This window comes from Camelus dromedarius, chromosome 2 (assembly GCF_036321535.1).
Source record: "Camelus dromedarius isolate mCamDro1 chromosome 2, mCamDro1.pat, whole genome shotgun sequence".
Lineage (NCBI taxonomy): Eukaryota > Metazoa > Chordata > Mammalia > Artiodactyla > Camelidae > Camelus > Camelus dromedarius.
In genome coordinates this window covers 27,667,484-27,681,948 of record NC_087437.1, presented here as the reverse complement: position 1 = coordinate 27,681,948, position 14,465 = coordinate 27,667,484, and the positions used below count along the sequence as shown (strand labels likewise).

Below are 14,465 nucleotides of genomic sequence, written 5' to 3'. Positions count from 1 at the left end.
TGGGGAAGGGAAGGTTTGCTTAGGAAGGCAAACCACAAGAAGGGAACACCCAGAATCAGATGACATAAGGAAAAAAAAAAAAACCCACACTGCCATGCTTTGAAATATGGCTCCTAATAGGAATCATCTTAAAAGAGCTGAAATGAGTCACATGCAGAAGTAACTGAGACCAATAGATGGACTTGTAAGTGCACTGCACAGTTAAAGGAAAGAACTTTGCAAATCGCATCAGAAGGTACGGATGGACCTTCCCTAAGGCAGGTGAAAGGTGCAAGGCAGTTTAACAAAACACACAGGCTGTCACAGGGTGTCATGCAGCTGAAATTCTGGCAGCGAGACAAATAAAAATAAGTTTGGAACATGTGGTATCAATCAGGGCAGGGGGCTAGATAATGACTGTGGTCTGACTTTTACAGAGTGATGGAGTGGAGGGCAGAGAGCGGCTAAGGAGGTGATATCTGAGCGGAGAGAGACCTGTGGAGGTGAGGGAGGCGGCCATGCCAATAACTAGGAACAGCCTTCCAGGGAAGGGTCTGTAACGAGAATGTGCTTGGCAAGTCCAAGGAACAGCAACACGGACACTGAAAAGAATGGAGTGGGCAAGGCCATGACTGGCAGGAAACAAGGCAGAGGTGGGAGCCAGTGCCAAATCATGCAGGGCCTTATACAACCAGACAGTGAACTTCTATTCTATTTTAGTAAGAAACACTGCAGCATTCTGGGTACTGGAAGAACACGTGGTTTACACTTATAAAGGATCCCTCTGGCTGCTGTGTAGAGAGCAGATCTCACATCGCCAAAAGGTAGGAGATGACGAGAGGACCAAGTGACTTGTTCGTGTTCACCCAGGACCACTCAAGAAGACACAGTGTCATGGAACCACAGCCCCACAGGACACTCCATTGGGCTCTACTGCAGGATTAAACACCCCACAGGACCACCCTATCCACTTTGCTCCATTCTATACTTTCTAATTCCAATTTGATCACTCAGTTTCTTTGTGGTGCATTGAAAATGAGTGCCCCAAAGAGTGACTAGGAGAACTGTGGTTGGTGGAAAAGCCAAGTTCAGATTCTCTATAAATGAACCAAAATGACTTCTGACTTGTAAATGAGTGCCTTGTGCACTTGACCGGCATCCGTTTGGCTCTGGCAGTAAAACTGAGTTTCTGAAGCTACAGAGCTCAAGCTCAGACCCTGCCTGCTATGTGGAAACTCAGCTGAGGACCTGGAGAGAGGTCTGTCTGTCTTATGGCCATGCCTCCTGCAACACAGATTGCTCCAGCACCTCTCCCAGGAGGCAGGGTCGGGAGAGCAGCAGAGACGACAAAGTTATGAGCAGTATGCAGATGTTACTTCTATAGTCTACAGGCACTCATCCAACGCATAATTAATATGACACTGTTGTTCATCTCGTGGTGACCAGAATGCCAGGCAGGAGACAGGATATGGACTATGTTTCCTGCATCTAGTCAAAACCTGTTGGGCCCTTATGAGTTTAATCTCAGTATCTGAAAGGAGAACAAATGGATGCCGTTAGAAAAATACTTGTCTGGCTCAATATTCTCCTGCACTTTACCTGATTAACTTGATTCTGCAGAGATGTTAGGAGGCCTTCCCGTTGTTCATCTTGTCCCTTAAGGCAGGTAAGGACCAGTGAGAGGAATGGTTGTTGACTCAAAAGAGACATACTACGAAGGAAGTAATAACAGCAGATCTAGTTAGAAAGAACACATTACTTCCTGGGCAACACTGATTTCCTGCCCTCGGGTTACTGGCTCTTATTTATTTTACTATTTGAAAAGGGAGTGGAGAACGAAACAGCCAAGGCTACCTGAAAAGTTAAATCATATCTCTAACTAACGTGATTAAAAGCCACTGTAATGCTTCTAAATAATTTAATATTTTCTCTTGCCCCTGAAGGCATTCCCAAACTTATATTCATACTGCATGTGTGTAGGGGGTGCAAAGATTAGAGAATGTGTCGCTGACATCAGTAAACAGAATGTAAAGATACATATCAGGAGGAAAATCACTTGACACACAGAATACAATGAAAAATTTCAACATTTCTCTCAAGCAGTATCCTTATTTGGGGTCCAGGAAACAGGCTCTAGGATGGTTGTGCTTGTTTTGTTTTTCAGCACATTTCTCAGGACCAAATAGCAGGCATGGGCAGAGCTAAGATTAGCACCAGGTCTGAGGGCTCCAGAAACAGCAGGCTTGCTAGTGTCCTCTAGGGCGCAGCTCCGCCACATCCCACGGACTTGACTTGTAAAAGAGTTTGAAGACATTTGGTTAAAAAACTCCATTTTAAAAATTGGCATTTTAGTATTATTTCTTCAATGATCAGAAACAACTGACAAATCACACTGACTAACTTTGCTACGCTGGAAATAAAAATTTCTTAAAATGAGATCAAGATCAGAATATTTCAATCTGCTTCATCTTCCACCAGCAGAACAGAGAGAGGCTGACCTGGGAAGAGACATCTTTAAACTCTGCAATACCGTCTGTCCCCGCCGTGGGAAGTGAGGCAACAGACATAGCATCATAAACTTTGAGAACTAAAATTGAGTCATCTGGTTGGTTAATAAATACAGGCAACAATGATGAAACAACCAGATATTAAACAACATACATACAAAACTAGGTCAATATCAAAATGTATTTTAATTAAGAGGGCAGATTCAGAGGCCAGACCACTGGGGTTTAAACCCTAGCTTTATATCTCCTTAGCTGCATGTCCTTGAGAAATTTACTTAATCTTTCAGTGCCTCAGTTTATTCATCTATAAAAAGGACATAATGAGCACCCACCACATATGACTGCTGTGAGACTTTAAAAGTTCATGTAGGTACATGAGTTTTATACAGGGGCTGGCATTTCATGAGGGCTCCGTAAATAGCAGCTCCTAAATTATGAGTGATTAGGGGACAAGACACTTGGATGTTCAGAGCTTTTGTTTTTCCACGTTAGGAAGTATCATTATATCCTTCCACTCCTGGGGTGCTAAATCCATTATGCTTTCACATTAGAGTGTGCTTCTGCTCCTTCTTGTTACGTGGTCAGTTTTCCAGTATAATTATCTGAAACCTTTCCTGGGGCATAAACTTAAGAAAACATTAAACTTGAAGGCTTATAAGTTAGTATCTAGTCTAGAACAAGAGCCGGAAACATTAAAAATATTAGTAACTATTTCAGGGCCCAGCATGACAGAATTATAAATAATTCTATGGCTTTCAACATAAATACTTAAATAATAAGAAAAAAAATTAACTGTTGAATACAGGGACCAAGGGGAGATCCAGATCTGATTCAGCAAGTGGGGCTGAAAAGTCAGGATTTTTAACAGTTCGTCAGTGTAATTGGGGTATCTGGGCAGGGCTGAGAACTCGTGTACAAAATATGATCATCTGGAATCTCTTAGGAACAGAGCCTTGCCTAACAGAATATTTTCAATTCTATTTAAAGATGAAATTTCTGTGGACTCTGTACAATGAGCGTGGATGTCTGTAGGATTTTGGATTTTCTCAACTGCTCTTTAAACCCTCACATAGAAGTACACCTTCCAGCCATACCTTTTCTGTTTTTGTCTGTCTCGTTCCTTTTTTGAGGAAGAACCCAAGTGCTGTCCCTTCTCCAGCTCCTCCCCAGCGGCTTTCAACACCCTTCCTTGCACAGAGGTCGGCAGCCTGGCAATTAGGGGGGCCACCAGCCACACGCCCCTGCGTTCGGAGGAACTAAAATCAGAAACAGGTGTTATTCCCAAGGAGGCATCCTCTTCTCCCTGCTCTCGCAGTTCCACCGGAAACTCCAAAGCGTAACTTTGATGCACAAGACACACCGATTAGTCTAAATTCTTCTCTTTTATTTCTACACGATCTTTCCTCTATCCAAATACCAGACACTTGCACACAATTTTCAGTCACTGACGGAGAGCAATAAAAGGTGGGGTGCCGAGAGGATACTGTCACTAAACTTTTTTTATAATCTATAAAAGTGTTTTTCCACGGTTCTGGCTTTCTGAGCAGTGACAGTCCTTTTGTCCAAAGAGTAATACGCTTTTCTGTCATGGTTAAAATAGGAAATGTTCTGATTATGCTTAAGCATGTTAATAACCAATTTTCCAAATTTTAAAATCCATTCGTTACACTTTATACCAAAATGATGAAATACAAGTCAATCTGCCTTTCGTGATTATCATTTGAGCAAAACTGCCAATTAATAAAGACGGCAGAAAGAGTGTTTCCTACATAATGAATGCCATGGAATAGAGTAGCCTCAAGGGACAGCAGAGAAATTCATCCATCCCAGATGCCCTCTGTGGTTCCAAGGAGTCTGGGCCTGATTGACTTAATATCCCCAACGCCAAGACATCACCCACCTCAGCAGCACGACCCTTTAACATATTAAATAATGACAATCAACACTTGCAAGTAATTATTTTCTCCACATTCCTGCAGCTTTATGAAAAACTGCTTTGTGCAAATAAAAGGTACAGTTACATGTGAAAAATTAATGACAGCAATATAAAACTACAGAAAAAAATACCTTAGGAATGTCTTTATCCCATTCTGTCTCGTGCTGCCTGTATCAGCACTTCCAATCCCGTTTGGGTTGAAGAGGCCCATACCCGAATTAGGAGAGTTATTGTTCAAGTCGGCGGACTGCTGGAATACCTCTATTGTCGCCTTTGCAATGTTGTCCAGCAGGTTGTTCATTTCAGCCACCGAACCAGAGCCCTGGAGTTGGACGTAAGAAAACCAGTGTGCATGTGTTTTATGCTGCCCTCAAATGTGGTTTAGCTTTTCATAAAATTTGATAGACATACATGCTTTCAATATGTACTCACAGGGTCCTTCAAACACTGTTTGATCATTAATTGAAGTTCCAGCCAAGACTGCCTCAGTGTCCACTGCTCAAGATTCTGGGGAAAATGGAGTTAACACATTAAAAATATTGAATATATCTTAAAATCTAATAATTCCTTGCAGTTTTCCCTCTCTCAAAAAACAGAATAATTCCACACAAAGGATTTATATAAATCAAAAGGCTTCCAAGTCTCTTACAGAGATTCATTATAGACACAAAGAAATAAATAGCAATATTAAAATAATGTGCCTCACTCAGTTAGGCACGGGAAAGAAAGAAGACAAGCATTTCTCCCAAAAGTTATCTAACTAATCCCATTACAAAATGATTTCAGTATTTTTTAATAATGTATTTAAGACAGTCCCCTACAAAGCTTATTTCTCATGTAAATACAGCACTGAGTTAAAATACCAATACTTATACAATGATTGTATACAATTTGCAGCATGTATATCTAGCCAGCAATAAAACATGGCAATTACACAAAAAATTGGGAGTTCTAAACTTCAATTAATTCTGACTTTAAGAATTAGTTAACAGTGACACATATAACTCTGGTTATAACCACAGAAAAATGTGTCAAATGAGAAAAAATACAATCTTTTAGATTATCACTCACCTGAAGAATACGTTTAATGTGCTGTCTTTGTAGGTTGTCCCCCTCTGTACATTCTTTAATGCCATGAGGATAACAGATAAGCTGCAATAATTTCTGTGCTTGCATATTTGAGAGCACAGGGTCCAAGATAAGTTCTTTGTCTGTGCATAATCTTTCAGGTTCTTTTAAGCAGTGTTCTCCTACCCATTCCTGAAAATAACACAGCAGTGAGACCGACAGGCAGAGACTATCCGTGTATGTAACATGTACTAAAGTCATGGTGCACAATAAAGCGGGCAGGAATCTTCCCATTAAAAAAAATATTAGATGAAAAAAGTAGGAGGGAACAGACTTACAGACCAATTTTCTAGCATTTTGACATCTTAAAAATACAAAGTGGAACCATGGTTACAGAAAATTTTAAATAAGGAATGCAAAAAAAGAAATGTGCCGGAAAAAAAGAAAAGAAAGCTAAGTAAAGAAAATACTGGTATGTGTTTTCAGTTGGAGAATGGGGCCTTGCTTTAAGTACTGTTTTGTAATCATTCTTTAAACTTGCTATATAACAAGAATGATTCTATATTATAATATGTTTTCATCATTTTTATGATGCATTATAATATATTCCACTGAAGAAACAGAACACAGCATAGCATTTATAAAATTATCTTTCTTTTGGATGCCATAATGAATAATGTTACTGTTATAAATAACTATGTGTGCACATCTATTCTCTGTACAATTATTTACTTAGGATAATTTCATAGAAACGCAGTTGCTGGGTAAAGGAGGAGAGCAAAAATTTAAGGCTACTGATGCATATGGCTAACTGACCTCTGGAGTTTCCACCAATCCAAACTTCTACCAGCTATTCTCTACCATTTTTTCAAAGGCAAACTCTTGTACTAAATGGGGTAAAAAATCACTAACAGTACCAGAGCCAAATTTGAACCCAGATCTATTTCAGATGAAACCTGCTTAACTACTACACCAATGGCTCAATGCTGGCTGTCCATTAAAATCATCTGGGGAGCTTGTTAAAATTCCAAAGCTCCAGCCCCATACCAGAGCAATTAAATCAATCTCAGGTAATGTCACCCAGACACCAGTAATATTTTAGGCATCAAATTTTCTTAAAACTCCCCAAGTGACTCTAGTGTGCATCCACAGTTAGAAACCAAGGCACAACTCAGTATATTCTCAATATCTATATGACTAATAGCTAACGTTTACCATGGTTACAATTACCCTTAATAAAAACATGACCCTGTCAACATTATGTCTACAGCAAAGTGAAAAAGAGTATATATGGTGTATCTTTTTTTTAATAAAGAAGGAGAATTTCTACAAAATGGAAAGATAAACCAGAAAATAATGGACTCAATCACCTAGAGCAGGGAGGACACAGGGTAGAAAAATTAAGGGAGGGAGGCGTGCATCTCTGAGTACACCTTGTTGCTAGCTGACTCTTGGAAGTACGTTATTCTAAAAACAGAGCCAGGGTAGAAAAAGAAATCTAAACTGAATGCATATAGATATAAATGAAATCAATTCTATTTCAAGTGAATAACACATCCACAATGAAGGAGAAAAGTCTAAGAACTTTTAAACACAATTCTGTAAACCCTTAGGGAAAACAGAACTGCAAACAAATCCTCAACTTCTTGCAGTAGGTTTGTTTTTCACAGTGGTGTGGGTGCAGTAATCCTGAAACTACTTCAAGTGTACTGCAGAATTCCACAAAAGAGCAAATGGCTGATGTTACTGGTAGCCAGGGTTCTTACTGTGGAAGAAGGCAGTAATTAATATGGAATTAATAATATGGAATGGGGGAATGCAAACAAAAATCTGTGCATTTTGATTGACATTGGTGGTATCAGTATAAACTCATGATTATACACACACACAATTATGCAGATGGATTTTTTTTTCCCTAGCTCTTCCTGCTGAAAGGGCCTAGAAGCAATTGCCCACACATTGCCCACAGCAATAAGCACACAGTGCCCAGATCTTGGTTTTCAAATACCATCCTCTACTACATGGAACCAGAGTTCCATGAAGGAATGAGTAATTCCAGGTTCGGTACCGGGAAAGTACAAGACAGGCCAGAAAGTAGAAAATACTTGTTACTCAAAAAAAGACGCGGGGGTGGGGGTGGGGGCGGGGAGATGTATGTCAAAATAACACAAAAGCCAGCATGAAAAGATTCATACACTGAACAAATCTGGGACAACTTGAACATGAAAATATCTAAGGACAGTATATTACGATCTATACAGAAAACAAATGAACAGAAGGAAAGGAGGAAGGGGAATGGCAGGGAGGGAGGGAGAGGGTAGATTCTACCTGAGAGTAGAATGCAAACTCAAAAATGTGGAGGGAACAGAGGAGCTCGGAAAAGTCATTTTGCAACCATCACCGTAAAGACTGGTTTGGACAAGAATCAAATGGATGCTATGTGGGAGGTGGGGGAGTTTGATGAGGAGCAGAAAACTTGGCATTGTCTCAAAGTTGTCTCCCTAAAATTATTTATTAATTGCAAGGGAAAAAATAATAACTATACAACAGAAAAATCAAAAAACCACTCAATGGAGACAGCTTGATCAAAATTAACATCACCACTGAGGTGCAAATAGACATCACGTGCCTTCGCATGTGATTACCGGAGAAGAACACAGCCTGTTTCTGGGGTATCTAGGCCAGGAATGCATAATCTGAAGCTAATTTACAGGAAACTTCAGACAAATCCAACATTACTGGGAAACTGACAAAATTGGAATGCGGCCCATAGGTGAGAAAAAATTTACAGCACCAATACTAAATATCCTGATTCCTGATAACTGTATTTTGCTTATATTAATCAATAAAGGAGGAAGTATTGAAAAGTAAAGTAGAATAATGTATCTCACATAATCTCCAAAGGTTCAACAACAACAAAAAATGTTTTAAGTATACGCATCCACATTTACACACAAAAATAGAATTATAAAGCAGATATAGTAATATGCAAAAAAAAATGAGTGTTTAAAGGGTATACTAGAGCCATTTATCATGATGACAGCTTTTCAGCAAATTTGAAATTATTTCAAAACAAAGTTAGCAGGAAAAAGAGAACCATCTATGTACAAGTTTCCTACTATACTGGGCCTCTCTCTCCAAAAGAACAGTTACACAGCCAAAGTCAAAGGCAAGTTAAATCTGAAGCGTACCTGTTGACAGATAGTCCTCAGTACATATCGAGCATATTCTCGTAAATTGGCAGTTTCTATGGAAATGCTTTTCCCGCAGGATTTTGAATTTTGCGAGGCAGCCCAGATGTCATCAGCATTCCCATCCCGTCGTAAACCCCTCACAGCAAAGTCGTCATTCTTTATAGAGCTGACACTGTTATTGCCAATTTTGGCATCTCCTAAATAACAGAATCACAAAAGCAAAATCACAGAAGTTCAAAATATTGCCAGATATTTGGAAAATAAACGAGCCAAGCATTCAGGGATTTAAAACATGTGAATGGGATCATCATTTCACAGCCAGATGTTCAGCAATAGAGAGAATGGATCAGGAGAGTCAATGCTAGAACGCAGAGAAGTTTCACCAGACATGAGGGGGAAAGAAAAAGCACGTTCAAGACTCATTCTTTATTTTATTTACAGAATTAAGTATGCTTTCACCAAACTTGGAAAGGCCATTAGGAATCACACTTAATAATCACAGAACATGGATTTCACCAATATTTCAAGCACGAATGTATTCAAATTCATTTGACTTATAGACAAGGAAAAAAATGGGTTACTCACCCTTCTAGATGTCCCTTTTCCATTTCTTCTCTTACAATGACTTATTTTCTATCCATAGGTCAAGAGAAAAGTTTTGCCTTAGCCCACCTTACTATCAACTTCTTGACAAGAGAGATTTATTTCCCTGGGGATGGAAAAGGGCAATGCATACTAAGGAAGCCCTGGAAAATAGGGCATTTATTGAATAACCCATGCCTTTCACTTTCCTCTCCATATACATCCAAATTAGAAAACCTCAGCTGATTAATCTCTAACATATTCAGTAAAATGAAGCTAAGGAAAGTGTTTTCCTCATAACAAAGTTCTGGGGGTGGGGAGAGGGGAACTGAGCAGAATGGTTGAATAGCTAGAAAGAAGAAATCTTCTCTAGCCATGAAAGACAAATAATTGCCATATTTTAAAAGGGAGAAAATAATAGAATTTGATAATAAAGATTGCCAAATGGCAACAGAGCCTCCAAAGTCTTGTCTGTTCACCCACAGAATCATGAGCATAGAACAGGAAAATTTTCTGAAACCAACAAATGAGTTTAGACAAGGCCCTCAGCGCTTCACTGTAAGTGAAACCAAGCCCAGGTCAGTGCAAAAAGCCTTTTAAAACCCACAGGTCAACCAAGAAAAAGTTTTGACCCTGCTGAAAAAATTTCAAAAAATCAGAATTGCTTAGTGAGTATTATAAAATCATAGGAGAAGGGAAGGAATAAACAATACATTTCAACTCATTGATATCTTGTTACGTATAATCATACCTTTCTCATTCAAATATTCATACAATAAGTACCAAGCTCACTTGACTCACAGAAGTTTATTTAATTCAATAGAGCTGAAACAAAGGCCAAATTCTACACGTACCAACATTTAGCATGACTTTTCCAATCTTAGGTGATATAAACAACTATTTCTACACCTTAAGTTAAACTACTACAGAAATTAGAAACCAAATTCTATAAAACAGCTCTATCTCTCTAACTCAAAATAGATCCCAGCGGACAGGACTTGAGGGAACATGGATAAGGACATGGTGAGGTTAATACAATTGTAAAAACAAAAACAAAGAAACAAACACTTCTGCCAGTCTAGGAGATCCTCATTCAGTTTAGCTGTTAGGATGACAGAGAAGGTCTGGAAGGCTGTGCCAGAAACTTCTGCAATCGCAGAGACAATACAAGAAATACAGTGTTCAGTGGCTGCCTCATTCAAGGCTCTGCTGACATTCAGCAAGCCTGCTCCTGACTTCTCAGACCTGAAGAACCCCCCATCACTAAGGAAGCTATTATAGAGTCTACCAAGACTGAGGCCAATTAGAAAGTCAAGGGAAGGCAATCAAAGAAAAAACACTGGTGACTATGCATGGATATTAAAATACAGTTATTTGGATATTTAATGAGGTTGGCAAATTTTACTTGGGATTGGACCAGACCTACAAATCAAGGGGATAATGTCTAGATGGTACGCATCTTGGATTCTGCCATTAAAATGGTTATCACTTATGCATTCACACTTCCAACATGAGCTTAGTAAAAACCTACCATTTAGTTTCTCTAATGGCCATCAGAGATACTGCAGTAAAAAAGTGAGTCCCTGACTTCAAGGTCCATACATTTATTTTTAAATAGAATTGACCAGCCAGCTTTCCTTTCAAACATAATCAGAGCAGAGCAATCTTAGTGAAACGAGCATTTGATGTCGGCTGTAGACCACCACAAGCCCCTGCTCCTGAGCTCAGCAGGGAGGGTGTGGCCCTCCACATGGCTCTGCCTGTCCCCTTCTACTACAAAGTCCACGGACATTTCAAAAGGAGTGTGTGTGTGTGTGTGTGTGTGTGTGTGTGTGTGTGTGTGTGTGTGAAGGTCAACTTTTAATAGTTTGTTTTATGAAAACCCTGTTGCCCTTCCTCATCACCAAATAACACTTTTCAAGGAGGAGCGGAAAGGGTCAGGGTGTGTTCTCAAACACGTTTAAGACTCATCTGAAACAATTCCTATCCCCTCAGTAATTGCAGTTCTAATCAAAGGGGGCTCCTTGGAACATGAAATAACTTTCATTTAGTCAAGACCAAAAGAGGGTACCCAAAGTTGAAATTAGACAATGTGAATTCAAGGCTTCCTAATCTTTCAAATCATAAATAATCTACAGAAAAGAAGTATCTTAAGGTACTGCACTGTAAATGAACAGAAAATTCTAGGAGAATTTATATCAATAAAGATACAAGATGCCTTAGATATTATAAATTAAATGAAAATGAAGTTGTGATAATTTAATATTGATTTATCAACAGTATCAGTATCACTACAATTACCACCTGATTCACGGAAAAAAAAAAAAAAGGCAGGCAGATATAAACTTGTTCTGGGTCACGATGGAAGCAGAAAAACTAAGGTCAAAACCTGGATTTTCTGGTGTTCTACTCTTGGACTATAATATGAAATTTAAACCTTTAAATAGATTACCAAGTCAACTGTGTCCATCACAAAGTGTGACTTCCATCAATAAATGAAATCAAAACAACCCTGTGGGTCTACTGATCTATATTATATCAGAATGAGATGTCCTGCAGTTAAAAATGCCACAAAAAAGTATTATTTTTAAATTCCCCCAGAACTGCAGGTAAGGGACAGACTCCTCCGAGTCTAACTGAACATGAACCTGGAAAAAAGCCAACAATTTTTCCAGGAGAACAAACAAAAAAGTTTCTACTAATACAGAGTTACACCTGAATACAAATTATTTTGCCTCAGTTGCTGGTGATTAACCAAGCTGAGTGCCAGGATAGTCTTACCAAGCATCATAATTGCTTTTAAGACAGCAAACACAGCTCCCACTTCAATGCTGTTGTGAGCAGCGGCCAAGAGGTGTCTGTCACAGGATGATCTTATTCCGGGGAAAGGCTTTCCTATGAGAAAAACAACAAACCCTTAATAGTCTCATCACCATCATTAACAATCTTTTGTAACCGTTTACAGTCAGCAGGGCCTTTCATTGTTAGACTGTGGGTGCTTAATTGCTATTAGCCAGCTTTAATTGAAGCTTCATGGACCCACTAAGAAACACTGCCAAGTACTCCTTACTTAACCTTTTCTTTTTCTTTGTTAAGACAATGGCTTTGCTCTTTTTGAGATGTATTTAAAAAAAAAAAGTTAGCAGGACTTTTAACCACTTCTGCTGATTGTCTGTCTCACACACACACAGAAATGATCCTTAGGAACAGACTTGCACTAACGCCCCTAGAATCCTTACCTTACTCCTTTTACCTAAGTAGTAAGAACAAATGAATCACCACTGCCCTAAGCCACCACGGTGTGGTTCCTAAGAACACATACAGGACCTGCTGGAAGATCATGCTGCCCACCAGCACCGCTTGGCTGAAGAGCAGAGGTATTTTTATTGTGTATTAACTCTTGCTGTGAGTTTCTCAATACATCCTGACATTACATAAGTGAAAGGTGCTGACAGCCCCTCCCAGTGGCAGAACCCCATTCCCTCATTGCCTCGCAGTAAGCCCACCGAAACCAGGAAGGAAATTACAGAATGGACGGCCCACTCGGTCAGTTTAGAACCTATAGCTCCAAATGAAAACAACATCCAAGATTTTCCAGCTGTCGGCTCACCAGTTGCCTGGGGTAACAGACAGGCCTGGGGAGCTCGGAAGAGATGAAGCAGGAGTCGGCATGTCATTCTCGCCCCAGGCTCAGCGTCCGCATCTCCGCAAGCTAGGAGAGAGGGATTTCAAGAGCGAGTTTTCTAACATACCCAAGAACGTGTCTTCAGCATTTCTGTTACTTTACGTATTCTGGAATAATAAATCAATGCTCCTTAACGGTAAAAAGTAAGGCACAGCACTGGCCATGCTTCTCGAGGAACCTAAGTGCCTCCTTAAAAGCAGGTACTAAGAGTCATTTCCAGCCTTTTCCATAGGAACACTGGAACAGCTATTATAATTCTACCATCTCTACCTTGATGTGACATCACTGCCCAATGCAAGTCCCCTTAAATTCTACTTTCACTGCATCATAATAGTTAGAAACCACTGTACCAGACAACAGTCAAACAAGCACCGCCGCGCCTGGATGCAGCCTTACCTGCGGCTAGGAGAGAGGGAAGAGCGACGTGCTGCACGACGTCCTCCAGGGAGAAACACTGTCGTGCTATCAGAATAGCAATGAAAGTAGCTAATGAATCATGGAATGAAAGGTCACTCACCTTCAAGAAAAACATTGACACGTTTTAATACCTAACACCCTTTTCAGTAACATCTAAGATTATTATCTAAAAGAATGTAGGCAACACCAATAAGATCGCAATTCCCAAAACGAACCAACAGAGTGAAATAACTTATGATTACCATCCTCTAGGCCTCTTTCTACTTTGTAACACAAAGAATGAGGTTTGCCCACATCCCAAAGCTACAGGAAGATGCTAAGCTTTACCTTGAGTACATGTCACTGAAATACAAAACAACAAAAAAGCAAAATCAAGAAATCCCTAAAAGATGTAGCATAAATAAACCTTTTTAGCAGAATGCACTATAATCTATCGTTGCAGGGTAGGACCATTAGGAAGCGAGAGAAAACAAAGAGGTTCTTTTAATTGAAAAACAAGCCCTATTCACATTTTGGAAGTTCCTTTCAGGAATAACTAATAACAACTTTGTAACATAATTAAATTAGTTTTAAAAACAACTTTGAACATTTTCACCCGACCTCTAAATTTAAAGAGGAAAGAGCGAAGGAGGGTAAGTGAGAGAGAGAGAATGCAAGAAAGAGAAGAGAAAGAGGTGGAAAACTAATTCCTCTATGCTTTACAGATCTCACAAGACTCTGGCAGAAAATAATGAGAAAAACAGCTATAACAGCAGCCTTCACATTAAGTCGTCTGTATGCCAGTGAGTAGGTTGGTCACCTCATTTAATAGCACACCACGGTCAGGTTCATACTATTATTAATTTCAGTTTTACAGATGAGGGAGGAAAGCGGAGTTAAAGGGAAACAAAAAACAACTGAGAGGTTAAGGAATCATGTTAAAGATAAAAATGGGGTCATTTTCTGTCTGGAAAAGCAGGCCACACACATGTGTTACATATACATAAAATCTTAGGTGCCCACAGAAGGGAGTAGGCTTGTCCACCGGTCGTGAGACACCAGAACTGGAATTAAACCTTCAACTGGTAGACAGTTTTTAAAATGGACAAAGTTCTTTT

General features: G+C 39.5%; 2 protein-coding genes across 3 annotated transcripts in view; one reads left to right on the top strand and one right to left on the bottom strand.

Annotated features, from left to right (window-relative positions):
- The window catches only part of MED12L (mediator complex subunit 12L), a 294,791-nt gene that overhangs the window by 44,512 nt on the left and 235,814 nt on the right, over positions 1-14,465 (bottom strand). The window contains exons 24-32 of the mRNA XM_031449309.2: positions 13,348-13,468; positions 12,877-12,978; positions 12,048-12,161; positions 8,682-8,881; positions 5,494-5,682; positions 4,855-4,929; positions 4,554-4,744; positions 3,581-3,742; positions 1,579-1,690 (exon numbers count right to left, since the gene is read on the bottom strand). Of these exons, the coding sequence (XP_031305169.1) occupies positions 1,579-1,690; positions 3,581-3,742; positions 4,554-4,744; positions 4,855-4,929; positions 5,494-5,682; positions 8,682-8,881; positions 12,048-12,161; positions 12,877-12,978; positions 13,348-13,468 (1,266 nt within the window). The remainder of the gene's footprint in view (positions 1-1,578; positions 1,691-3,580; positions 3,743-4,553; positions 4,745-4,854; positions 4,930-5,493; positions 5,683-8,681; positions 8,882-12,047; positions 12,162-12,876; positions 12,979-13,347; positions 13,469-14,465) is intronic.
- Positions 1-14,465, top strand: part of P2RY12 (purinergic receptor P2Y12) — a 45,238-nt gene that overhangs the window by 3,071 nt on the left and 27,702 nt on the right. The window contains exon 2 of one of the 2 annotated variants that reach the window (XR_010383287.1): positions 417-2,290. The exons of the other annotated variant lie outside the window; for it this stretch is intronic. The gene's annotated coding sequence lies outside the window, so the exon portion shown is untranslated. Of the gene's footprint in view, positions 1-416; positions 2,291-14,465 lie in introns of those variants that run through there. 2 annotated transcript variants of the gene reach the window in all.